The 25653-nt window shown below is 40.4% G+C and overlaps 1 protein-coding gene across 2 annotated transcripts in view; it reads left to right on the top strand.

The window, feature by feature from the left end:
* Window positions 1-486: 486 nt before the first annotated feature.
* Window positions 487-25653, top strand: part of LOC117431108 (leucine-rich repeats and immunoglobulin-like domains protein 2) — a 60651-nt gene continuing 35484 nt past the window's right edge. For both annotated transcript variants that reach the window (XR_004548644.3, XM_034051748.3), the window contains exons 1-6: window positions 487-1472; window positions 2060-2134; window positions 2371-2505; window positions 3282-3425; window positions 4226-4369; window positions 18243-18386. Coding sequence is in view for 1 of the 2 variants with exons in the window: in XM_034051748.3 (XP_033907639.2) it covers window positions 1267-1472; window positions 2060-2134; window positions 2371-2505; window positions 3282-3425; window positions 4226-4369; window positions 18243-18386 (848 nt within the window). In the remaining variant the exon portion in view is untranslated. The remainder of the gene's footprint in view (window positions 1473-2059; window positions 2135-2370; window positions 2506-3281; window positions 3426-4225; window positions 4370-18242; window positions 18387-25653) is intronic.

The raw sequence follows: 25653 nt of genomic DNA on the forward strand, positions 1-25653 counted from the left end.
TTATTCCAGCGCGGCCTGCCGTTTATAAACCTCTGCACTGTATCATAAAAACACTGAAGGGATTAGTATACAGACTATCAGAGGAGATGTGAGGGGCGGGAGGATAATCGATAGTTTTGATAGAACAAGGGGAAGCGTTAAAAATGAGTGCTATCCTAAAATGTATACACTAGTAAAACACATCCTAAGAGTTTAATTTAATTAAATAAAGAGCGTGTTACACAACTGTTAATGTCCAACAATTACATCAAACTGACGCTGTATAGTCTGATAATCCAGAAACTATAGGGTGTTTAAAAAATAAAATTAGGTTATAATGGACTGCAAATAAATGCAATCCCCATGTGCGATACATTGTGATAAATTCAATAATCAAATGTAATTACGTTTCATTATATACATCAAATAAATAGAATAAGTTATTAATTATTCTAGAGTATAAATAGGTGATGCTGCTGGTAAGTTTCCCAAAGGTTTGGAGTAGGCGTTACTTGCAGCAACGTGACGTCAAACAAAGAGCAGCCACAGCGCAGCAAGCTCTGGGATGGGATTTCTCTAGGTGCTGCGTGTGACGTCAAGCAAAGAGCAGCCAGGAGCAGCAAGCGCAGCCGCGTCTTGGATAGAAGAACACGACCATAGCTGCAGAAGCCTTCTATATCTATGATATCTCCCGAAAGGAATGCATGACGAGGGGGTGGTGGTCTTGTTGATTGACGTTATTCTTGATCAATCAGAATCATTATACGCAGTCTTTGGTGCATTGTACAATGAGAAAACAGAGCATGCTTTAACTGACTAGACGACTGACCAATAACTTAACAGTAAACATTCCCTAGCGGCGCAGTGCCAGTCCTGAAGTGAGGCGCTTTATCTTCAAAGAAACTCGGAAAGAAGAAATACATAATACGTGTGCAGTGGTATTATTATGCAGATACATCTTTTATGAAAACGATATTTTGAATCTGGATAATATGAAACTTTTTTTGATAGATTCTTTCAGAGCTTGCGAGAGCTGCCTGTATTAACTTAAACAAAGCGGAAACTGGGAAATCGATGGCCCTTGTAACTAGTGAAACTGGTGCGCAGTGCTGCCGGATATTATCATAGAGGATCGGATCCGAAGATCGCGAGTTTATTGCTAGTGCAAAGTTATTTATTTATTTGTGTACTATTATTGTTAAATTATATATATATATATATATATATATATATATATATATATATATATATATATATATATATATATATATAAGGCACCTCTTGTTAATGTTGAGAACCAAAATGGCGGCTTGGTGGCTCACTCCCCCAGTGATACTAGTATTTGCGTCGGTCCTTTCTGCTCCGGGGCTCGCCTCCTCCTGCCCGCATCCCTGCTCCTGTAGCGCCGGGGAGAATGGCTTTATGATGCTGGATTGTAGTAGGAGAAAACTGACAGAGGCGCCCTCTGACCCACCAGGCTGGATAACATACTTGTAAGTACATGAAAAAGATTATTATATTATAACTTGTTTTTGTGGTTGCAGTAGCATAGTTTTTGTGTAGATGAAGGCTTATCAGAAATAATTAGAAGTCAACCTGTGTCAGTTGAGTTCTGATTGCACACCAGCTTAGCAAATAAGCACCTATGAGAGTGAATAAACATTCGGCAAGGCGCAGCGGAGACGGACACGTTGGTTCGAGACTGCTATGATCTATTTTGCAGACTTTGATTTTGATGGATGGCTAGCAGTGTGGTTTATATGTCCATTCTGCAAACTGTAAAAACAAAACTATCTCTCTATCTATCTCTATCTCTCTATCTATCTATCTATCCCTTTTACTGTGCAACACAGTTTCCGTTGCTCAACTGGGTTAGTGCAGGGTTACACACGTCTCTTGAAGTGCATGTTCAGTGTTTGAACGAATAAACGGGCTTCATCCAAGTCTGACTCAATCTTAGTATTTTTCTGATGCTGATCAGGCAGACATGCTGTGTGTTTTGTGTATGCATCTATGAGTTTGTGTTGTGAAGTTACGTTCTCTGTACAACTCAATCAGTTTTAAATAATTACATTTCCAGGAGCTTGAACTACAATGAGTTGACGGCAGTCCCCTTCTTTGGACAATCAACTTGGAACATAACAGTTTTGTCATTGTAAGTGTATTACAAAGACAGCATGTTATAAAAATGTCTGAACAATCTGAAATAATACATTAACCTTTAGCCTGTTGTAAGAAACAAGAAGACATTACAAACTGTTGATGAGAAAAATGAGTCTTTCCTTATTAAATAGGTTTAGTGTAAATGTGTCATGAATTGAGGACATGAATACTGTACTGATATAAACCCAGGCATCATTAGTAGCTGTTTGTACTGTTTTGAATTTGCAGAGTTCATAACAGAATTGCAGAGATCATCACAGATCACCTTCAGCCTTATGTTTCTGTGGATTCTTTGGACCTCAGCTCAAACCTGATTTCACAAGTACAAGCAGCCTCATTTCCACCAATGCAGCTAAAATATTTGTAAGTTTTTAAAAGTGAAAGATATTTATCACAAGATTTAACCCAATGATGTTTTTCATGTGATGTGCAGAGTGATTGAAATTGAACAGAGAGCAACACAAAGCCATGTTCTGAACCTGCTTACATTCTGTACCCACTCGGCGGGATAACAAAACATTTGCAACGGTCAAGTGGGATTGTGGGTATTGTTCAAGAAAAAGGAACCCTTTCGTGCCAGTTATTTTTGTATTTCATATCAAAACATGTGGGTAATGATTTCATATTTGCTGGGTTTGATAACCACCAAATATAAAAAGTGACTTCATATGGCTGCCATATTGAGATTGTGTGGCTTATTTACATTTGTGTAAGTTTCTGCTGTATAATGTTATTGTTTGGTATTTAGCTGTATTCTTTAAGCCCTGTCAGTGATACGGCTGTATTCTTTAAGCCCTGTCAGTGATACGGCTGTATTCTTTAAGCCCTGTCAGTGATACGGCTGTATTCTTTAAGCCCTGTCAGTGATACGGCTGTATTCTTTAAGCCCTGTCAGTGATACGGCTGTATTCTTTAAGCCCTGTCAGTGATACGGCTGTATTCTTTAAGCCCTGTCAGTGATACGGCTGTATTCTTTAAGCCCTGTCAGTGATACGGCTGTATTCAACATTTTAAGCCACCGAGGATGCTTTTTTTTGTTCACAAATTAATACACCCCCCCTCTCCCCATTATTTTAATAAACACGTCAGTTTTACTGTTTATGTCTTAATTTTTTCTTGTTCTTGATTTTGTCTGTTAGAAATTTGAGTAACAACAGAATTACCACTTTGGAACCCGGATGCTTTGATAATATTTCTAGCTCCTTGGTGGTCCTGAAACTGAACAGAAACAGAATCACCTTTCTCCCGCTGAAGATCTTTAAACTTCCTCACTTACAATACTTGTAAGTAGTTCATTTGCTTTCAGTTGATGAATAAGAAGTATTGGGGTTTGGTTTGGACTAATTGGGTATGTTAGGTAAAAAAATCTTTGCCAGTTTCAGGATAATTATTTCCATGAAATTGACTTGCATTAAAGAGTAAGTAGCAGGGTTATGAAAAACCTAGCGTTCCACATCCCCATGTGCTGCTACAGCTGTTTAAATAACGTACCTGGAGTTCTTCTTTTCATTGGTAACATTCCAACACCTTTTTACAGGTATAAATGGAAAGTCTCTCTCAAAGGTCTTTTGAAAATGTCTGCTCTACTGGAATGGTTTGAGATCAGAGGGGTGTCCTCTCTCTGATCACTAGGGTGTGGGTTTTCTCTCTCTCTCTCTCTCTCTCTCTCTCTCTCTCTCGATTGAACCCACACCCTCGTCTCTGCCCCAGCTTCATTGGGGCGTGTCTCTTCAGGAATACAGGTAGGAAAAAAAAAAATTGCCTCCCGGCAATGATCAGAGCGAGGACACGCCTCTGATCTCAAACCCCAGTGCAGTAGAGCAGACATCTTGAATAGACCTGTGAGAGAGATTTAAATTTAAAAGTGTAAAAAGTTGTTTTGATGTTAACAACGAAAAGAAAAATTGCAGGTATGTTAATAGTTGTAACAACACGTGGGACGTATAACGCTATTTTTCAGAACCCCGCTACTTACTCTTTAACTTGACAACGATTCAGACATCAAAACGTGGCATCTCCATACCACAGGTGTAAATGTTGCAGGTCAAGAACACTAAATTGTACTGATCTTTCTTGCTTTTAGGGAATTAAAACGTAACAAAATTAAGATGATCGAAAGTCTTACATTCCAAGGGCTGGATTCCTTGAAATCGCTGAAGATGCAGCGTAATGGACTCAGCCAGCTTATGGATGGAGCCTTTTTCGGACTTAATAATATGGAGGAGCTGTAAGTTTCTTAATAATATGGAGGAGGGAGCTGTAAGTTTCTTAATATGGAGGAGCTGGAAGTTTCTTTCCTCACTGTGTACCTGGTCAAGAAATTAAAATATTTGAATGTTTTAAATATACAATGATAAGGGTTTTTTTTTTGTCTGTTGCTGGCAATGTAATAGTTGATGCAGTTCAAGGACACTTGCTGTAGGATTTGCCTAGAGCAAAGGTGCGCAACCAAACTTATCACAGGCCACATATCCAGAGAGCTAGTTTAACCTCATGTGTATAGCGGGCTGCATATTACTAAAGAAAAATTCAACTTTATCCCTTGGCTGCAACATACACAGGCATATATATGTCTCTGTCCATCAAATCAACAGTACGAAGGTCACTCTTGAAATCAGGACTTAAAGGATGTTTTGCAGTAAGAATATCTCTGTTAAGAAAGGGGAACAAGACTAAAAGGCTAAAATATGTACAAGAACACAGACATTGGACTATGGAACAATGGTCAAAGATGCTTTGGACTGTTGATGGATGGACAACGACACCTGTGCCTTCTGCCAGTTCTGTTGTCAATTCAATGCTTGTCTTTCTATTCCTTAAGGATATTATCTTCAAGTATCATCCTTGCTGGACAGCTTTTTGGGTCTTCCAGTCCATGGTTTGCCAATTTACAGATGATGTTTCTCTGTACTTGTTGATTATGCTTCAGATACCACACCTTGAAAATCAAGTGATGTGAGCTATTTCACTCAATGTTTTTCATTCTTTATGCAAGGCAAGGTTGTTATAATAGTAGAAAACACTAGTGGAGGCTTTCAGTGAACTGTTGATGCTCATAATGCATCAGAGTAGAAAAATGCAACAGATCTAAAACTTTTGCACAGCAGTGTGTGTGTGTGTGTGTGTGTCTATATATATATATATATATATATATATACACATATACAGTGCCTTGCAAAAGTATTCAGACCCCTGACCAATTCTCTCATATTACTGAATTACAAATGGTACACTGAAATTTCGTTCTGTTTGATATTTTATTTTAAAACCCTGAAACTCAAAATCAATTATTGTAAGGTGACATTGGTTTTATGTTGGGAAAAATTAAGAAAAATAAAAAACTGAAATATCTTGCTTGCATAAGTATTCAACCCCTGTGCTGTGGAAGCTCCCAGTTTACACCGATGAAAGAAACTGTCCTAACAAGGACACAATTACCTTACCATTGGCCTCCACCTGTGAACCATTAAAGTTGCTGTCACATTTTCTGGATAAAAACCCCACTGTTGAAGGATTATTGGTCAGGCTGTGAATCTGAAGGAAAATGAAGACCAAAGAGCATTCTACAGAAGTTAGCGATAAAGTAATACAAATGCATAGATTAGGGAAAGGATACAAAATAATATCCAAGTGTTTGGATATCCCAGTGAGCACAGTTGGATCAATAATCAGGAAGTGGAAGCTGCATCACACTACCCAGGCACTGCCAAGAAAAGGCCGTCCCTCAAAACTCAGCGCTCAAACAAGGAGACTTGTGAGAGAAGCCATAGAGAGGCCAACAATCACTTTGAAGGAGCTACAGAGTTCAGTGGCTGGGTGTGGAGTAATGGTGCACCAGTCAACCATATCAAGAGCTCTGCATAACACTGGCCTGAATGGGAGGGTAGCAAGAAAGAAGCCGTTACTCAAAAAGTACCATCTGAAAGCACGTCTGGAGTTTGCCAGAAAGCATGAGAGTGACCCAGCTGCGATGTGGGAAAAGGTTTTGTGGTCAGATGAGACCAAGATAGAGCTTTTTGGCCAAAACTCAAAGCGCTATGTGTAGCGCAAACCTAACACTGCCCATGCCTCAAGACACACCTTCCCTACAGTGCAGTATGGTGGTGGCAGCATCATGCTGTGGGGATGCTTCTCATCAGCAGGGACTGGGCATCTTGTTAAAATTGAAGGAAGAATAGATGGAGCAAAATACAGGGAAATACTGCAAGAGAACCTGCTTCAGTCTGCTAAAAAACTGAAGCTTGGGAGGAAATTCACCTTTCAGCAGGACAATGATCCCAAGCACAAGGCCAAAGTAACATTGGAGTGGCTCAAGAACAAAAAGGTGAATGTCCTACAGTGGCCCAGTCAAAGTCCTGATCTCAATCCCATTGAGAATCTGTGGCACTATTTGAAAATTGCGGTCCACAAGCGTCGTCCAACCAACCTGAACAACCTGGAGCAAATCTGCCAAGAAGAATGTCACATGATGAGGGGCTTAACTTCAGGCGGTCGTATTTCTGGCTAGGCGTACCGCATACACACACTGAATAAGTCTGGAAAGCCATGAGTCTGTACTTTTTAACCCTTTCCGGTCCAATGTCGGACCCTGTCCGACATCATCAGAAACACGTAAAAAACAGGTCTCTAGTAGTTTTTTCTCTGGAAAAAGCCGAGAAAACCATTCAATGGCCAAGTGAGACCGATAGGAGCCAAGAGAAGCCGGAAAAAAAAGGGGCCGTGTCTGAGAAATACAGATAGCCCCAACACCACAGAGATAACACAGACATAAGCAAACAAGATAGCTGCTTCTGCATCCAGCGCTCAAAAAAATATCACAGACATTTGCAGAGTTTTTTGAGATGTTATAGTAATAAAATAATGACTTGGATCGCATTATTGAGGAGTTTGGTGATAAAACGAGTGATCAGGAGATGATTTATCGGTATGCACGACTATGAAGAAGTATGTGAAAAATACAGCGAACGGAGTGGGGCAGGGCTGGAGATACAGTACTGAGTGTCCTGTTGATATGCAGTGCCTTTCAAACATGTTTTACTGTGGGGGAAAAATACTTTTAAACAGCGCGTCTAAAATAAACTGCGCGTGTGAAAATAAATTGGACCTGAGATGCGCTGAATGAATGGACCGCAAAGGGTTAAACAAGCCAGGTAGGTGCCTGAGTAATATGCGCGTAACCACCAGGGCGCCGGCACCCCAAAATCAACTGGCTGAGTGTAAAGAGTTAAATAAATATTTTCATGAGTACACTATAAGGGGTAATTTTTGTAAAAATGTATTATCGGCCAGAGTCAGGAGTGTAACCCCAATTTATAGCATTGTTCCTATGAGAACATGTGCTTCGACTTACAACGCGACTCTGAGGAACCAATTGTGTGGTAAGTGCGAGGACTGCCTTTGTGTGTGTGTGCGTGCGTGCGTGTGTATATATTATTATTATAAGAGATGGTCGGGATGATGTGAGGGAAAGGAATCAGAAACGTGGGGTTACTGAGACGTTCTCCTCACATAAGAAAATACATACTTGAATGTTTGTTAATAGCAGCCAGAGAACAGAGAATAAAAACTCAATTTCCCAGAAGTCGGCAGGGATGAGAGAAGCAGGTGAACAGATAGGCTGTAATTTAATGGATTATAAAAAGGGGATGTACAAGAGGAAGACGTGGGTCTAGGGGCTGAGAGGAAGTACGATGTCAGGATCTGGTTACAGGCAACAGGACTGAACATCCCCCCCCCAGTTATGGGAGTGTTTATATGAGTATGGTACAGGAATCGGCGTGTCGTCAATGGCAACCAAACTATTAAACAGTCAAGACATTAACAGTCAAACACAAACAAACAAAAGGCAGGCAGACTTCCAAGCGACAGCGTGTGGAAGCGACATCGTGGGAGAAGTACGAGTGGACAAGTACAACGCAGTTAGAAGCAGAAAGGAGGAGTTACATCTTTAAATCTGGAGTTGCTTTAATCAGAAAACATTGCAGCTTAAAGCCTTGCAGCTGCGTGTATTTTTCTGATCAGCTGAAACTCGGAGCAGCTGATTCAAATCCCGCGGCGTTCTGGGACACGGGGGAGGAGCGCAGCACGCAGCACAAACACAAACAAACAAAAGGCAGGCAGACTTCCCAGCGACATCGTGGGAGAAGTACGAGTGGACAAGTACAACGCAGTTAGAAGCAGTTTGAAAGCAGGTTGACAGCTGCAGAAGCTAAACTAAACAAAAAAAAAAAATGGTATTCAAGCCAGTAATCTGTGACAACTGCATGATGTGGGAAATCCGAGAAAACCCAACAGAGCTCAACCAAATTTGTGTAAAGTGCCGCACCATCCAGGACCTGCTTCAGCGATTAAGCCTGCTAGAAAAGGAGCTGGAGGAAATGAGACAGCAACAGGAGCTTGAGGAGCTGACACACCCACAATTCATGGAAGTCTGCACCCCTAGCAGACTGAAAGCCACCAGGGAGATGGAAGAGAGTCGAAACAGCTGGGTTCAGATAGGCAGAAGCAGGGAAAAAAAGAAACTTCGTCAAACACAACCACCAGAAATCCAGACATCCAACACATTTGAGCCACTTCAACATTTAGATGACCAAAACCAACATCACGAGAATGAAAGAAACAACATCCAGGACCCTATAAACAGTGCTGACCAGGCAGCAAAAAGAAGGGAGGTCATGATTGTTGGGGACTCCATACTGAGAAACACAGCAAGTTCAGTTCGCAGTTTGGACCCCCTTACTACAACAGTATGCTGCCTTCCAGGAGCCTCAGTCAAGCACATCACTGAGAATGTGGACAGGCTCCTAGAACGAACAGGAGATGACCCGGTAGTAGTCGTCCACATTGGTACAAACAACATTGGAAGAGACAGGCCAAGATCCCTGCAAAACAAATTCAGAGAGCTAGGAAGGAAATTAAAAGACAAGACCAAAACTGTGGTATTTTCTGGGATACTGCCGGCGCCTTGCAAAGGACCATATGGACAGCTGGAAATACAAAATCAAAATGCATGGCTGAAATCGTGGTGCACACAGGAAGGCTTCACCTTTCTTGAACATTGGAGCACATTCTACAACAAGGACTATCTATACAGGTGGGACGGACTGCACTTAAACAGAAAGGGAACCAATCTACTCGGAGAAAGGATCCTTCAGGCGGTACAGAAGCATTTAAACTAGAAAGGAAGGGGGGAGAAAACAAAAAAACAGAAGGGAGACCACATCAAAACAAGGGCAACAACTCAGGTAAGACCACTATTAAATGTATTTATCTTAATGCTAGAAGTCTCAGAAACAAAATGTTAGAACTTGAAGCTACAGCACTAACAAGCAACTACGATGTGATAGGTGTTACAGAAACTTGGTTGTCTGAGAGTGACGGAGACGAATATAATATTAGTGGGTACACACTGTATAGGAAAGACAGGCAGGACAGAAGAGGCGGAGGGGTAGCGCTATACATAAGAAATAGCCTTGAAGCCCAGGTGTTAAATCAGGACAAAGAAAACAATGCAGAATCAATATGGGTCAGAATAATGGACACAAATTCAAAGGGCATAATAATAGGAGCATGCTATAGACCGCCAAATTCAGACGCTGAGCAAAATAATCTGTTATACAATGACATTCGAAATGCGTGTAGAAAAGGAGAAGCCATACTAATGGGGGATTTCAACTTCCCCCATATAAAATGGGAAAACCCAATGGGGGGCACGATGGACGAAATTGAAATGGTGGAAATGACAAATGACTGCTTCCTAACGGAATTTGTCAAGGCACTGACTAGAGGGGAGGCATGCCTTGATTTAGTCTTTTCAAATAATGAAGACAGAATAACTAAAACAGAGGTCAGAGAGCCATTGGCAAACTCAGACCACAACATGGTCTCATTTGAAATATTTTTTAAAACCCCAAAAGTAATGACTAAAGCTCAGGTTTACAATTTTAGAAAAGCAAACTACGAAGGTATGAAACAGAGACTAACAGAAGTAGATTGGAGTAAAATAGAGAAAACATCCACAGAAAAAGGGTGGCTGTTTTTTAAAAATGTAGTACTAGAGGCACAAAACAATTACATCCCAAAAGTAGACAAATCTAAATCTAAAACAAAATGGCCAAAATGGTTTAATAGATCAATTAAAAAAAAATATTCAGCGAAAAAAGGCACTTTACAGAGCGTTTAAAAGGGACCAAAAACAAAGCACACAGAAAGAGTACTTGGAACTGCAAACACAAGTCAAAAAGGAAGTTAGAAAGGCCAAGAGAGAGATAGAAATCAATATTGCTAAGGGGGCTAAAACCAATTCCAAAATGTTTTTCCAATATTATAACAGCAAGAGAACATTCAAAGAGGAGGTTAAATGTCTAAGAGACACAAATGGCAAAATCATAGATGAAGAAAAAAAAATAGCAAATATATTAAATGATTACTTTTCACAGGTTTTTACAAAGGAGGACACGGACAACATGCCCCACATGTCGACCTGTTCCTATCCAGTTTTAAATAACTTTAGCATAACAGAGGCAGAAGTGTTAAAGGGACTAGGAGCTCTTAAAATAAACAAATCCCCTGGGCCGGATGAGATCCTCCCAATGTACTCAAAGAAATGAAAGAAGTTATTTACAAACCGCTAACCAAGATCATGCAACAGTCTCTTGACACAGGGGTTGTACCAACAGACTGGAAAATAGCAAATGTAATACCAATCCACAAAAAGGAAGACAAAACCGAACCAGGTAACTACAGACCAATAAGCCTGACTTCTATTATATGTAAACTTATGGAAACTGTAATAAGATCCAAAATGGAAAATTACTTATATGGTAACAATATCCTGGGAGACAGCCAGCATGGTTTTAGGAAAGGGAGATCATGTCTAACTAACCTACTTGACTTTTTTGAGGATGCAACATTGAAAATGGATAACTGCAAAGCATACGACATGGTTTATTTAGATTTCCAGAAAGCTTTTGACAAAGTCCCGCATAAAAGATTAATTCTCAAACTGAACGCAGTAGGGATTCAAGGAAATGCATGCACATTGATTAGGGAGTGGTTAACAGGTAGAAAACAGAAAGTACTGATTAGAGGAGAAACCTCGAAATGGAGTGAGGTAACCAGTGGTGTACCACAGGGATCAGTATTAGGTCCTCTGCTATTCCTAATCTACATTAATGATTTAGACTCTGATATAGTAAGCAAACTCGTTAAATTTGCAGACGACACAAAAATAGGAGGAGTGGCAGACACTGTTGAAGCAGCAAAGGTCATTCAAAATGATCTAGACAGCATTCAAAATTGGGCAGACACATGGCAAATGACATTTAATAGAGAAAAGTGTAAAGTATTGCATGCGGGCAATAAAAATGTGCATTATAAATATCATATGGGAGATACTGAAATTGAAGAAGGGGACTATGAAAAAGACCTAGGAGTTTATGTTGACTCAGAAATGTCTTCATCTAGACAATGTGGGGAAGCTATAAAAAAGGCTAACAAGATGCTTGGATATATTGTGAGAAGTGTTGAATTTAAATCAAGGGAAGTAATGTTAAAACTCTACAATGCATTAGTAAGACCTCACCTAGAATATTGTGTTCAGTTCTGGTCACCTCGTTACAAAAAGGATATTGCTGCTCTAGAAAGAGTGCAAAGAAGAGCAACCAGAATTATCCCAGGTTTAAAAGGCATGTCGTATGCAGACAGGCTAAAAGAATTGAATCTATTCAGTCTTGAACAAAGAAGACTACGCGGCGATCTGATTCAAACATTCAAAATCCTAAAAGGTATAGACAATGTCAACCCGGGGGACTTCTTTGACTTGAAAAAAGAAAAAAGGACCAGGGGTCATAAATGGAGATTAGATAAAGGGGCATTCAGAACAGAAAATAGGAGGCACTTTTTTACACAGAGAATTGTGAGGGTCTGGAACCAACTCCCCAGTAATGTTGTTGAAGCTGACACCCTGGGATCCTTCAAGAAGCTTCTTGATGAGATTCTGGGATCAATAAGCTACTAACAACCAAACGAGCAAGATGGGCTGAATGGCCTCCTCTCGTTTGTAAACTTTCTTATGTTCTTATGTTCTTAAGAAAGGAACCTGTTTGTCTAACTGAAGAGTGGAGTCAGGGAGTACCAGCTTTCATCATTGTACATGTGGTTACAAGGAAAGAAAAGTTACATACTTGTGTTGGTTTGTGGAGCGCTGGAGTGCATACCATGGTGTGGTAAATAAAAGGAGTAGCCAGGACGGTGATAAAAGTAACCTTGCTGAAGCAGAGTGCTTACACTGGGTCAGCGATACTGTGAATGGGAAATAGAATTGCAGCAAAGTACCCGTGTTGAAAATCCAGTAAAACCAAGAAGTATAAAACGCTGTACAACGGTGAGTGAGGGGGTGATGTGTTAACCACGAACCAAAGGACTTTGTTATTAAATAGGCCGGCACAGCGGGACTAGAAACCACATGATACAAGACGTTTGTTTTGCTTTAGTTTTAGGCAGTGTATTATCGGTTTGGACTGTGCTGATAAAAATAAAAAGGGAACACTGTAGATTTGTATGAAGTAACAGAAAAGACCACATGTTTGCATTTAAATTGAACTGTTTTAATTGGTGTGGCAGTATTGTACAGCAGTACAGCAGGAAAGGTTATCAAGGCAGTGCTCACTTGTGGATATAAAACAGAGAACTACAATTCTTAATGATACTTACCTTGTGCAACCCGGACGAGGACACCTGAGTGGCAGGAGGGAACACTGGCTGGGAAAGTACTGTGATACAAAGTACACTGGTTTACACATGGTGGGGAGTGTAGAGAAGATATGTGACTTACCTGGGAGTGACCCGTGGAATACTGCCAGGAGGGCCGAGACTGGGCCAAAAGAAAGGTCTGCAGTATTATGTCGTAAATAACTACAGATACTGCACTGTTGCGGTAGAGCCACTTCAACTGCATCATTTTACCTGAGGAAAGCAAGCTTCTGCAGAGTTTGTAAGGGACAAAAAGAAAAGGTATAGTTAGTGCTGGGATGGCCAGGTTTTTTTTTTGTTTGTTATTTTGGATTCTGAAAGTATTATTTGATCAAATTAAACTTGCCTTTTCATTGAATCTGCTGTCAGCATTCATTTTCTGGAAGACACATTGGCTACCACATTTTGTTCACTATATATATATATATTATTTATTTATTAGAGATGGGGATTTTAAAAGTAAAGAAGTGGTATAAAAGGTGACATGACAAATTTCACCAAAGGCATATTTTTTTTTTTATGGATTAGTTTTAGTAATTTCTCATTATATACAGTACTCCGTCAGGTATCCGAGTGCTGTGGTGCCAGGGTAAGGGAGGATATTATAAAAAGGAAGGGGTTTGGCAATTGCCTCCAAGGAGTTTGTCTAATTGGTGCATGTGATGGAGCGAGGAGCCCTGTACATTTATTTGTTTATTTATTTTTAGAATGGGGTCTCCCCCTCCACCCCTGTGTCGTGTTTGTGTTTGTGTTAGGATTTATTTATTGTATTGTATTTATATGTGATCGTGAAGCGCCGTGTGTATATTGTTTTGTTTGGACGTGTTCTGGCAGAGGCGAGGTTGGTGCTCGTCCTCTGCCAGGAATAATTCAAAACCTCGTGCAGAAGGTGGCCATCTCCCGAATTAAGTGATTTAATTTGTTGCTAAATCGGGGGATGGTCACCTGTATAAAAACCTGCAGCTCTCTGCACTCCGGGTGGTTGGTTTTCAGAGGAGGAACGAGACCGAGAAGAGAGAGAGAAATTTATTTAAAAACGAAACTATACTAAACCAAGGATAGGGTCAGTGAAGGCGATTGCCCAGCCTGACCGGTTGTAGTGTTCGTGATCTGTTTTGTTTAATTATTTATTTTTGCTCTGTGAGCACAGTGTTTTTTTTTAGGTATTTTATTTTTGTGGTTTAAATAAACGGTGCTCGCTGCGCCTTTGCCCTGCAGTACCTGGTGTCAGTGTTGTCTTCCTGATTCTGGCCTGACGTCCCCACACACTCCATCCTGTCGCAGTGCTATTCGGGTGTTATTCTCGATCGATCAAGCCCTTCAGTGGTGCACTGTGTGTTCATATAGTCGTAGGCGTGGCATGGTATCCAGTCCACATGGTAAGAAAGTGAATGACAAGCATTTTTTCTGACGTTCATTATATTTTTTTTTAGTAAAATGGCATCTATAAACAAAGGATAAAAGGATCTGATATATCAGCATGTAATATAAAGAGTGTGTGTGATATATCAGCATGCCCTGCTGTTTCAGTCACACAGCGATTCTTTCCAATCTTTCTTAATAACTCGGTGCTCTTCTTGGATGCTGCGAGTTTTCTTTTTTACAGAGGGCTGCTGTGTTTCATTTTCACTTTTGTCTTTTCCTTAATAACGAGCTTGTCCTTGTTTAGGGCAACGTTGACTTGCTTTTTGCTCAGCAGTTTGTATTTTAGCCAATGAGGTGTTCAGTTTTTACAGTTAGCAGTGTAGCAAAGGCAGGGTGTCCCCTGGGTTCTAGATTTTTGTAGTCACTAGTGACTAATACTTTCTAAAAACATTAGTCACTCCAGATATTCAGTAGTCACTACTGGCGCACAGCTCAAGTCTTCAAGGGTGTTATGAATCCTGTTTTTATTTTATACCTTAAATCACTGTATTGACCAAAACAATTATTTAATTAAACCATTTTAATAATGCTCTGCAGTTTAAATAAATTGGTAATTTACAGCTGTAAAGTTTCAGAACATTAAAACTCAAGAACCAGATTTATTTGCCCTGAAAAGCTACATACAGACACAGAATGCGTAATGAATTACTTATACCATGTATGTCTTTTTACAATAAAAAGAAAAAAAAAACAGTGTTAGAATATTATATACAACCCATGGAAACAGAGTTTTGCAATAAGGCTGAAACTTTGCTGCTTGTTTTCTTTTTCTTTTATTGACGCTTGTGAACTTTGTTTGTTCTTTTTTGTCTGGTGTTCTGAATCCAAGTCTTCATTTTCTACAACTTGTTGTTCTGTTTGTTCTGTTTCACTCTTGCTGTGGCCGCACTGAAAAAACGAGTGGATTTTCTTCTGTGACATTTTACAGTATTGGCTAACAGTTTTGTTTTTTAATTCACGCGCACAAGTTTACCGCAATCATGTATTTATATTGATGATAAAGTTATAGACAAGAAGGCAAAGAAAAGTTCACTATCCACGCATCTCTACAGCTGACCTCAATACGAAAACATATTACCGGCATTTTTAAATTATTGGTGACCAAAACGTACAGTACTGATGCTAATTAAAAAATAATAATGAAACGCTTACCTAGTATCAGTGTGATGGATGTCCCTGCTTGTTACCACAAAAATCACTGATGATGGCAGGGAAATTGGAGAGAGCTTCAGTCGCAAGACATTTTTGGTGTTTTTAATCTTTGATGGTATTTCGTCTTGATCGCCCTTTGCTAGTAATGTACTAGTATTGCGCAAACAATCCACATTTTTTCACTGGATTGAAAGCTAAAAACTCTTACTACTCTCACACCAGACGTAACGGCATGTCAAACTAGACCGCATGACAATACTGCGGTTTCTGACTGGCCATACATTCTGTATTTTGAAATAAACCAATAATACTTAAGTTACAATAAACTTTAATCGGGTCATTGAAACAAATAAATATCGACTTGCCGGCATGAACGCACACAGGAAATAAAATGAGTTAAAGACTAGGCGTTTAGTTTTTTAAAATGTCTTTTTTTTGTATCCCAGACAGACTGCAGTAAACGTCCAACTGTTTATATTAAATTTAAACAGGGCTTATTTAAAATGTACATATTTAATATGTAAATTAGTTGTGTGTGCACTGAACGCTCTGTCACAGCACATCAGTCTGGCGTTGGCGATTTAAACGCTGATTACATGACAAAAGTTTGCAATAGATTGGCAAGTGGTACTGAATAAAATGTGTTTCTCGAGTACCCCCAGGGGTACATGTACCCCAGTTTGAAAACTGCTAGAAGAAACCACATTACCAACAGATACAGTTTAATAGTAGTCCTATTTAAATGCCGTTGTCCTGACTGGTAAATTCTTCCAGCTTCCCCTTTTATTTTGACAATTTCCATATAAAAAATGGCATTTTTATCTTGACATTTTTCAATCTTAGCCACCAAGTAAATATTTTGGACAGTTTTCAAAACAATTGTTGCTTTATTTTTTACAACACACATTGGTGTTGTTGATAATATGATAAACGCGTATATCTGCTTCAGGTTAAACGATAGGCCTGTGTTACACAGAACACTACAAATAAAATGTCAAATATACACTATGTATTTCATTGGTTTTGTGGATTTGCTATGTTTTTAACTTATTTTAATACTGCACATAATTATATAGTTTAGACAATGCTACTTACCAAAACCATGCTGCACGTGAACTGTATTACATAATAATTTCCTTTATTCCGATTCCAGTGGTGTTTTCTCAATGCAAGATGTATTGTAGGCATATATACAGTGCCGTATAAAACCACATATACTGTATGTATATAATTTTATCATGCTCGTTATAGGCCTACTGGCGAAATGGTCAAGAGACAGTTGGTGCTTAACACATACGGAATAATTTGTCCCTGAATTTTAGCATTTTTGGTCATAGAAAAGACATATTATACATATTTTATAACGTTACCGTAGGCTACTTTTTTTTTTTTTTTTTTTTAGTTAATGATGCGTTTTCGTTTCACAAATATTCTGCACACAGTATTTTTAAGCACAACTATAATATAACCTATATTTCAACAGTCACTTCTGAAGCTAATTACTTATTCTTCCAGAATTAATGGTCGGGTGTAACAGGGATGCAAGGTTATATTTGCGCCAGGCCATGTTGTTAACAAGCCTGATGTTGTCGTCCAGGCTTTACTGTGAAACTGACTGTAACCAGGGAGGGTGTGAGCGCATTCTACTGGACTGGAGAATAATGGCATGGGAGTTTAATTATGAAAACGCAAGTGTAAACAAACAAGTAAAAAAGATTAGCCTGTCGTCAGACATGTCATGGTAATACAAGATGCATTCATTTACTGCGTATTGGTATTGATTGTGTCTGGTCAGGGAAGAGGGACACACGAGCGTGTTAAGAGAATTTCAGTGGGACATTTTTTTATTTCAGCGGGGCATTGGCGCAATGGCACGGCCTAGCGCGAACACTGCGGATGCAAAGGTTTGAGCAGAACTCTCTGTAGTCATGAAAGCGCAGCAGCAGAAGCTGTCAGGTTGCAAAGAATAATGTGAGGCTGAAAGCTACAGCAGCACCTAGTACAGCCTCATAAAGCGGTCTGGGTTACCATGGTAACTGACACACAACATGAAACTGAGGCGCTGAATGGCTGACTGCATTTACGTCGTCTACCACGGGATGAGAATGTTGCAGAGTCAATGAATCGATGAGGCTGAGGCGCTGATCTCATCAGCAGCAGTGACTATGGTTTAGCGATCCCTTCTTTTGAAGAACGAGACGTTGTGTGTGACTTAACAAAAGGGATTTTTTTTATAGTACAAACAGAAACGATCGTCACTAGTGATTCCACTTTTTTTTGTCGTCACTTTCAAAAAACATTCGCAAATTACGAGAGTGACAAGCGACAGCGAAACCCCTGAGCAAAGGGCACAGGGCAGTGATGTCACTCCCTTGCAGCAAGCCTCTTGTTTTGGGAATGGGTCCTGTGACTGAGGCTGATGAGAAGCAATCCCCCCCCCACAGCATGAATGAAATGGTGTGCTGCTATTTGCGAAAAAATGCGAATAAATGCGAAAAAAACAAGTCAACAAAGTTTTTAAAAATATTTCCGATATATTTTCCTAAGTGAAATGGATTGACGGGCTGCGGGTTTGCGTGTCCCTGCCTAGAGTAATATTACAAATGCCCTGCCATCCTTGGTTCATCACCACCAAACCAATGCTAAAACCTACAAGTGTTGCCCAACCCACTGTGATCACCCATATCCTTAAACATCTCCTAACATCCATCCGCGCTAATATACAATATACATGGTATATAAGATTCTGTTTCATCATTTAATTGTTTTAGGGAGCTGGAACACAATAACCTGACGGAAGTGAACAAAGGCTGGCTATATGGGTTACGAATGCTGCATTTGCTCCAGGTTAGCCACAATGCTATTCGCAGGATCAGCCCTGATGCTTGGGAGTTCTGCGAGAAACTGTCTGAATTGTAAGTGATCATTTATTATGTATTCATATTCCATATGTAACTGTTTTAAACATCTCTGTGAGGGGGGCTCATGGAAACTCCTTGAGCAAAGTCTAACAGTACCCTTCACTTTGATCTGTGACCTAGATTGCTGTGAAATTGGGGTTGTATAACTTTTTGGTTTGTGGTTCATAAATACCTAACCCTATGTGATCTCGGCGTCATACACAATTGTATTCTGTGGTTCTGTAGGTCAAGTGTCAATCAATCAATATTTGTATAGCGCACTTCACATTAATAAAGGACCCTCAGCGTGGTTTACATAAAATAAAACGTACATAAATGAAAAAATATATACATAGATAAGAAAATACATTCATGATTCAATTAAATACAAAACATTTAATTTAAAGTATGTAAGAAATGGCCCACGACAGGGTGTGTGGTAAGACAGTTCTTACACACACCCTGGGTACATTGTGAGGCACAAGGCCCTTCAAACACCCAGGAAGTGCGGTGGGAATTGTCTTAACACACACCCTGGAGCGGGTTATTTTGCTTATAAAATGGCTACACTTTTTTTCTTAAATAAATAATTACACAAAAGAGCTTTTTAAAGGAAACAAATAAGAAATATATTATGTATCCTTCAACTGAGAAAAAATAGTCCCTGAAGACTGTTTGTACATATTTTGTACTTTATTTTATTTATTTATTTCTTAGCAGACACCCTTATCCAGGGTGACCTTACAATTGTTACAAGATATCACATTATTTTTACATACAGTTACCCATTTATACAGTTGGGTTTTTACTGGAGCAATCTAGGTAAAGTACCTTGCTCAAGGGTACAGCAGCAGTGTCCCCCACCTGGGATTGAACCAACGACCCTCCGGTCAGGAGTCCAGAGCCCTAACCACTACCCCACACTGCTGCCTTATTTGCCATAAACATTACATTGAACATTGCCATTTATAGTAAAATTTTCGAGATGAGATGGCATTTGGGAATTGAAAGCAGATTGATTTCCCACATCTGAGGGAGGATTCATGTAACAGCCAAACACTGCACTTGACATTGAGGGAGGGGCTTCCGAGTGGTTTCCCTAGATTGTAAACCAGCATTAGATGATATGTGACTGAACGAATTCCGTGTCAGTTTGCGCAATGCCACAGTCCTTCCCGTCCTCGGCGAGCACAATAGAATTCTGTGCCGAACCCGACCTTAAAAGCCCAACGGTTGTATCAGCAGAGAGCAGGAGAGATTTGAATTTTTTTTAAATATGTTTCTGAAATCGGAGGGTAGTGGTGAGATGTATCTGTTGTGTCTGGTTTAAACATTGCATACTCGCTAGTCGGTTTTATAAGGCGATATTTAGTTTAATAAGCAGATGCTGCTGCTGCATATACTGTCTATATTACATGCTGAGTGAGGCTTGCGTGGTGATCTCTCAGATGGCGTTTGAATAGTGTTACTGCTACTGCTTGCCTCAGAGTTTTCTTTGTTCTGTTCTCTGACTAAATAAATACCACAGTATATTTGCCAATATTTCTGTAATTCTTAGTGACAGAGATGAAGAAGAAAAAAAAAAGATTGAGTGATTTAAATGCTGTTTCAGTTGTATGTTGACATTTTTACCTACAGAAACACTGTTTAGATCATTGTTACTATTAAGGCGTAGTAATATTAATAGATCAGGTAAGTAAGTTTGTCTATGATGTCGTAGCCGCGCGGTAAGACAATTATTACCGCACGGTCATGTGATCTTGTTCAGCCAATCAAAGCACTTAATTTATCCAAGCCATTTCATAAAAACAAAATAATGTACCCTAAGCAATTGCATAATTTAAAAGTAATAACAATTTGTATTACAATAATTAAGACCAATACTAGAATCAAGAAATAACAACACAGCGACACAGATACACAGCTCACTTCATGAAGTTGCAAACTATTACAACTGCACTGAGGAGATTAATTCCATGTATTTAAACTGTCAGCTCCTCTGATGTTTATGGGGAGGCCGTTCCATAGCATTGGAGCCAGACCGCTAAAGGAACGCCCGCCCAAAGTCACACATCGGAAGCGGGAGCCATGAGGTAGTTCTGTGCACTGGATCTGAGACATCTGGCAGGAGCATCATTCTCCAGAAGCCCAGAGCGGTAAGCAGGCCGGTGCCGTTTAAAGCCCTGTGTGTTCATTTAAGGGTTTTAAGAGCAATCCGTAAACGGACCGGCAACCAACGCAGATCCTGGAGCCAGTGGTGTAGCCAGGGTTTAGTTTCGGGGATTGATGGAGATTTTCTGATGGTTAATAACACTGGTGTTGCAAGGATTTGGTCCTGGGGCGGGTGGGCGACAAGATGTGAGTAGTGCAGTGAAACAAAGTACAATGTCCAAACAGGATTTATTTAGAAATAACAGAAATAATAATAATAATCCACCACTCTACCAACTATGGTATCGGGGTAAAAATCATAAGTTCCAGTCTTTAAATAAAAAAACGAAAAACACTCCTTGACCACATTCCTCCGTGTACGAAACTGTGCTCCTTTCTTTCAGGGGTCGTGGTGCATGCGCTGCGCTGTGCTGTGCTGTGCTGTGCGGGATGTGCTCTGGGGTTTGTGCTGGCTCCGCGGCTGCACCCTCCCGATCCTAATCCTCTACACAGAACACAAAACAAACAGCACATAATACAAACAAAACAACAAGAACAGCTCCGACTAGTCGCTCATTCTCTCAGCGCAAGGGCCGGTACTGATGTAGCTGCTTCCCCTTTGTACCCACAAAACTTCCTGCAATCAACCCGTCGCCATGGTTTCTCCAATAGAGGGCCGCCCCGCAGCTGATTGCAATGGAGTCGTCCGGAGTACTTGCAACTACGCACTTCCCCTAATATGGTCACCTTCCGGTTTCTACCTACCATCAAGGCGGTCCATCTAGGAGGCAGCATACCACCCCCCTTACACAGCGTCCTTTGTGATCGGGAGGGAGATTTACAACATTGATCCTTTCTCTCTCTATCAAAGGGGGTGTGGTGATTTTTGTAAATGGCTAATAATTAGGGCTGTCAATTAATCGCAGTTAACTCCTGCGATTAACGTGTTAATTTTTGGGGAGATTAATTCGCGCTCTTGTCTTGTACCTCTTAGCAATACTGTAAAGCCATAAATATTTCTGAGCCTTTCATTATGCGTGTTTTGCATATGGGGGGGGGGGGGGGAGCAAACATTTTTGGCATGAATATCAAATTCCACTAACGATACGTATTTCGTATTGCAAGTGTATTGATATATTGCCACAGGTCGCCAACAGGTTTTATGGTGTGATTTGCCAAATATTTAGGTTGCAAATATTTAACCCTTTGCAGTCCATTTATTAAGTGCGCGTCAGGCGCGTCAGGTCCAATTTATTTTCACACGTGCAGTTAATTTTAGACGCGCTGTTTTAAAAGTATTTTTTTTCACAGTCAAACGGGTTTAAAAGGCCCTGCATATCAACAAAGCACTCACTAGGGCTCTCCAGCCCCGCCCCACCCTTTCGTTCGCTATCGCTTTCACATATGCTAAGAAATAAATAATAATAATAATAATAGTCGTACATACGGATCGATCATCTCCTGATCACTCGTTTTATCACCGAACTCCTCAATAATGCAATCCAAGTCATTATTTTATTACTATAACATCTCAAAAAAGCTCTGTAAATGTCCGTGATAGTCTCTGTGCACTGATGCAGTATCAGACAGCTTGTTTCCTTATGACTGCCCATATAGTATGCCAGGGGCTGGTATGACTAATCATGAGATACGCCTTTTTTTTTTTTTTATCGGCTTGTCTCGGCTCCTGTCCCTCCCACTCGGCCATTGAATGGTTTTTTCGTCTTTTTCCGGAGAAAAAACGACTAGAAACCAGTTTTTTGCGTTTTTTTGATGATGTCGGACAGGGTCCGACATGGGACCTGATAGGAATAATTGCAATGTCGGACCAGGTCCGACAATGGACCGCAAAGGGTTAAGGCTTTACGGTATTCTTTATTTCTTTGGCAGAGGTTTGTTGCTTTTAATTACAGCATCAGAATACAGAGTTCAATGAAACTTGCTCAAAGTACCCCGTGGTAATGCTCTCATCCCAAGACACCCCCAAACTTCAGCAGCCACGTCACAGTGCGTAATTAAAGCTGCAGTAGCGTTAGCTGCGCAGTACAAAACATCATTTTTGCTGTATTAAATGTTAACCTTTAGGTTGAATTTCAAGGAGAGAAGGTGAGACTTCTCCTCCTTTACTCTATCTGTAACTCGATCTCTACCAGCACATCAATCAATTCCGTGATTTTGTTGTCTCCTGATTGGTTAACCAATCTACCCTGCCTCTATAAAACACTCCCATTTCTAGCAATCTCTCTCTTTTGAGCTTTGTTTGTTTTGCTGCCGATTCCTTACTACTATTACTACGTACCTGGTTTGACCGTTTCGCTTTATTGGTTCTGGCTGATGACCCTCGCTCAGATCTCCTTTGCTTACGGACTTCGGACCATTCTTTCGGATTACTCCTCTTGCTTGTTTGCTCGGATATGGAGTCGCCGATCGAGGCATTCCTTCTTACTTGGAAGCACCATTCTATTCAAAACTCCTCTCGGCCGGGCTGATCTACTCCAGCTGCCCGGACCGCTCATCTCGGCGCCCCAGCGCTGCAGAGTCTGCCTCGCAGTCCCCAGCCCAGCCCTTCGCCTCGGAGCGCTGTATGATGACCCGCTCGTCTCTGAGGACGCCTCCACCCAGCCTGCCAGCCGACACGCAGAGATATTCACTGACATCAAGGGCTAACTGCAGCCACTGGTCGAGGCCATCTCATCCATCAACATCAGGCTTGACGCTCAAAAAAGCAGCTCGTCCTGCTTCATCAGAGCCTATGCTCCTGCGTGTCTCTCGGTGACGTCATGCACTCCAGCGCCGGCTCCATGGCAACTAGCTGCTGATCAAAGCTAAGCGTTTTCAATTCATTGCTATACAGTACCTTGTCATTATATCACATCTCGCTGCCAGACCAGCTAAGTGCTTTCAATCTGTTGCATGATAAATATAATTGGAATTTTATTAGCTAATCAGGTCTGCCACAGCAATTCTTCACTCCTCACTCATTTGGAATCAGAGCTGCAACTAAATCCAGAGCAGGACTAAATCAACATCTTATTAAAACTCTAGGTTGCTGGACTTCATCAGCAGTTGAGACCTGCATTCAAACGTCACTATCAGACATTATTTCAGCCCAGCAATCCCTAACTAGCTTGCCCGGAGTAAGGGCGCCCTCTCTGCCAGGACTACCAGAGGTTTCCACCTTTAAAAAAAAAAAAAAAAAAAAAGTAAAGAGAAAAAAGAGAGGTGGTTTTTCCTCTGCTGCGCAGATGGCTATCTTCTAGGTTGTCTTACTAATCTTGCTATGTCCTGTTTATCTTCTATTCTATAGTGTTGTGCAGGGCGCAGTCTTCTTTCCCCTCACAGGTGTAGGACTTTCTAGTGGGGAGCCGGAGGTCCATTCTCTGGGGGGGATATTGATCACTTCCCCTAGCTTCTCAGGCATCCAAGCTTTTTAGCCAGCGGGACCCCCGGCCACAATCATTTTACCTTTCGCATTATGTGCGCTATTCTGCTACGTTTCCATCTATACTGGACCTTTAGTTCCTCTACTCTCTCTCAACACTAACATCTGTTTCCTTAGAGCCCCCTCTAAGTGCCGTTGCTGTGTAATCATATGGGCCTCTCTATCTTATTTTCTTCCTTCAAGGACTTGATTACAAGTACGTTTCGGGGCCATTCTCTTCCCCTGTGTGGGTTTATATCCGCATCCAAGCTGCCACTGCTGCGGCTCTCCTGTGAGTAGGGGACTAACACTTTCTGTTTTCCAGGTCTCGGGGGTCATCTGACCAGTATTCAGTCACCAAGGTTCCCAATCACTAGACTGAGACTTGCTTTCCTATCCACTTTTTCCCCTTCAAGTAATAGCGCTCATCGAGCCTATTATAAATCACACTCTATACACGTTTCACCGATACTAGTAAAATTAATAAAATAATCAGAACAGTGCAAATACTGTAACCTGGCCAAAACAATGGAAAATACATTCCAACATTACAATTGCATAAGTAATAAAACAAACTTAAGATGAGATGGTTGAAGTAATTGTATCAATTAAATATACGATTAAAACCAAGATTAATAGAATTTTTTACTTGCAGAAACATTTTTATAAATGACTAGGCTGTCAAGCGATTACAAAATGTATTGCGATTAATCTTCAGATTAAAAAAAAAAATTAACACCCCAAACGTGCAATGTATTCGAAATTGCCCTGTTAAGAACCGTGAAGTTTCACCTCACAATCACATTTAGAATGACTGTTATTAAACATACACATTAAATAACAGAAATATTAACCTTGAAGAGTACTTGAAGGTCTCTGGTTTACAACAGCCGTTTAAAGCATGATTCGCACAAGACTAAAACATTACTAATTTCATTGTACCTTTTCCAAAGGCTACAATAACCATTTCGTCCTTTGAGTAATATGCATTTCCATACATATCTTCAAGTGCATGGTTACAGTGGCTCTCAAAAGTATTCACCCCCTTTGGACTTCTTCACATTTTATTGTGTTACAACATGGAATCAAAATGGATTTAATTATGAGTTTTTGCCACTGATCAAAACAAAAAAAGTCCATAATGTCAAAGTGAAAAATAAAATCTACAAATTGTTCTAAATTACAAATACAAAACTGAAAATAATTGATTGCATAAGTATTCACCCCCTTTGCTATGACACACCTAAATAAGCTCTGGTGCAACCAATTGTCTTTAGAAGTCATAAAATGAGTTGAATGGAGTCCACCTGTGTGCAATTAAGGTGTTTCACATGATTTCAGGTTAAATACACTTGACAGCAATGACTGAGCAACAGAGCTAGTGCTGCTGTTTGGGGACCACAGAGATACTGTTTTAAAGATGGAGAATACAACTCTTGAGTTACCACGATTTCAAGAAATAATGCGAGTAATAGTCCATTCTCGTCTTACAGAGCCGTTTATGGTGGTTAATCCAATTGAATCTGTCTTCAACCCTACCACAAAGTCTCCAAGCTCTTTCCAGTTTGCACCCCTGTACTATCTCAGCAGTATACCAACTACACTGGGTGGTCCCACGTTTTAAACCAGTTGTAACTGGGGCAACTGCATCTGCAGTTTTGGTTAAAGTGGTATTGTAAAAGGTCACAGCCTCAGTTGCATCCTCAGGTA

Source organism: Acipenser ruthenus, chromosome 29 (assembly GCF_902713425.1).
Source record: "Acipenser ruthenus chromosome 29, fAciRut3.2 maternal haplotype, whole genome shotgun sequence".
Taxonomy (NCBI): Eukaryota; Metazoa; Chordata; class Actinopteri; order Acipenseriformes; family Acipenseridae; genus Acipenser; species Acipenser ruthenus.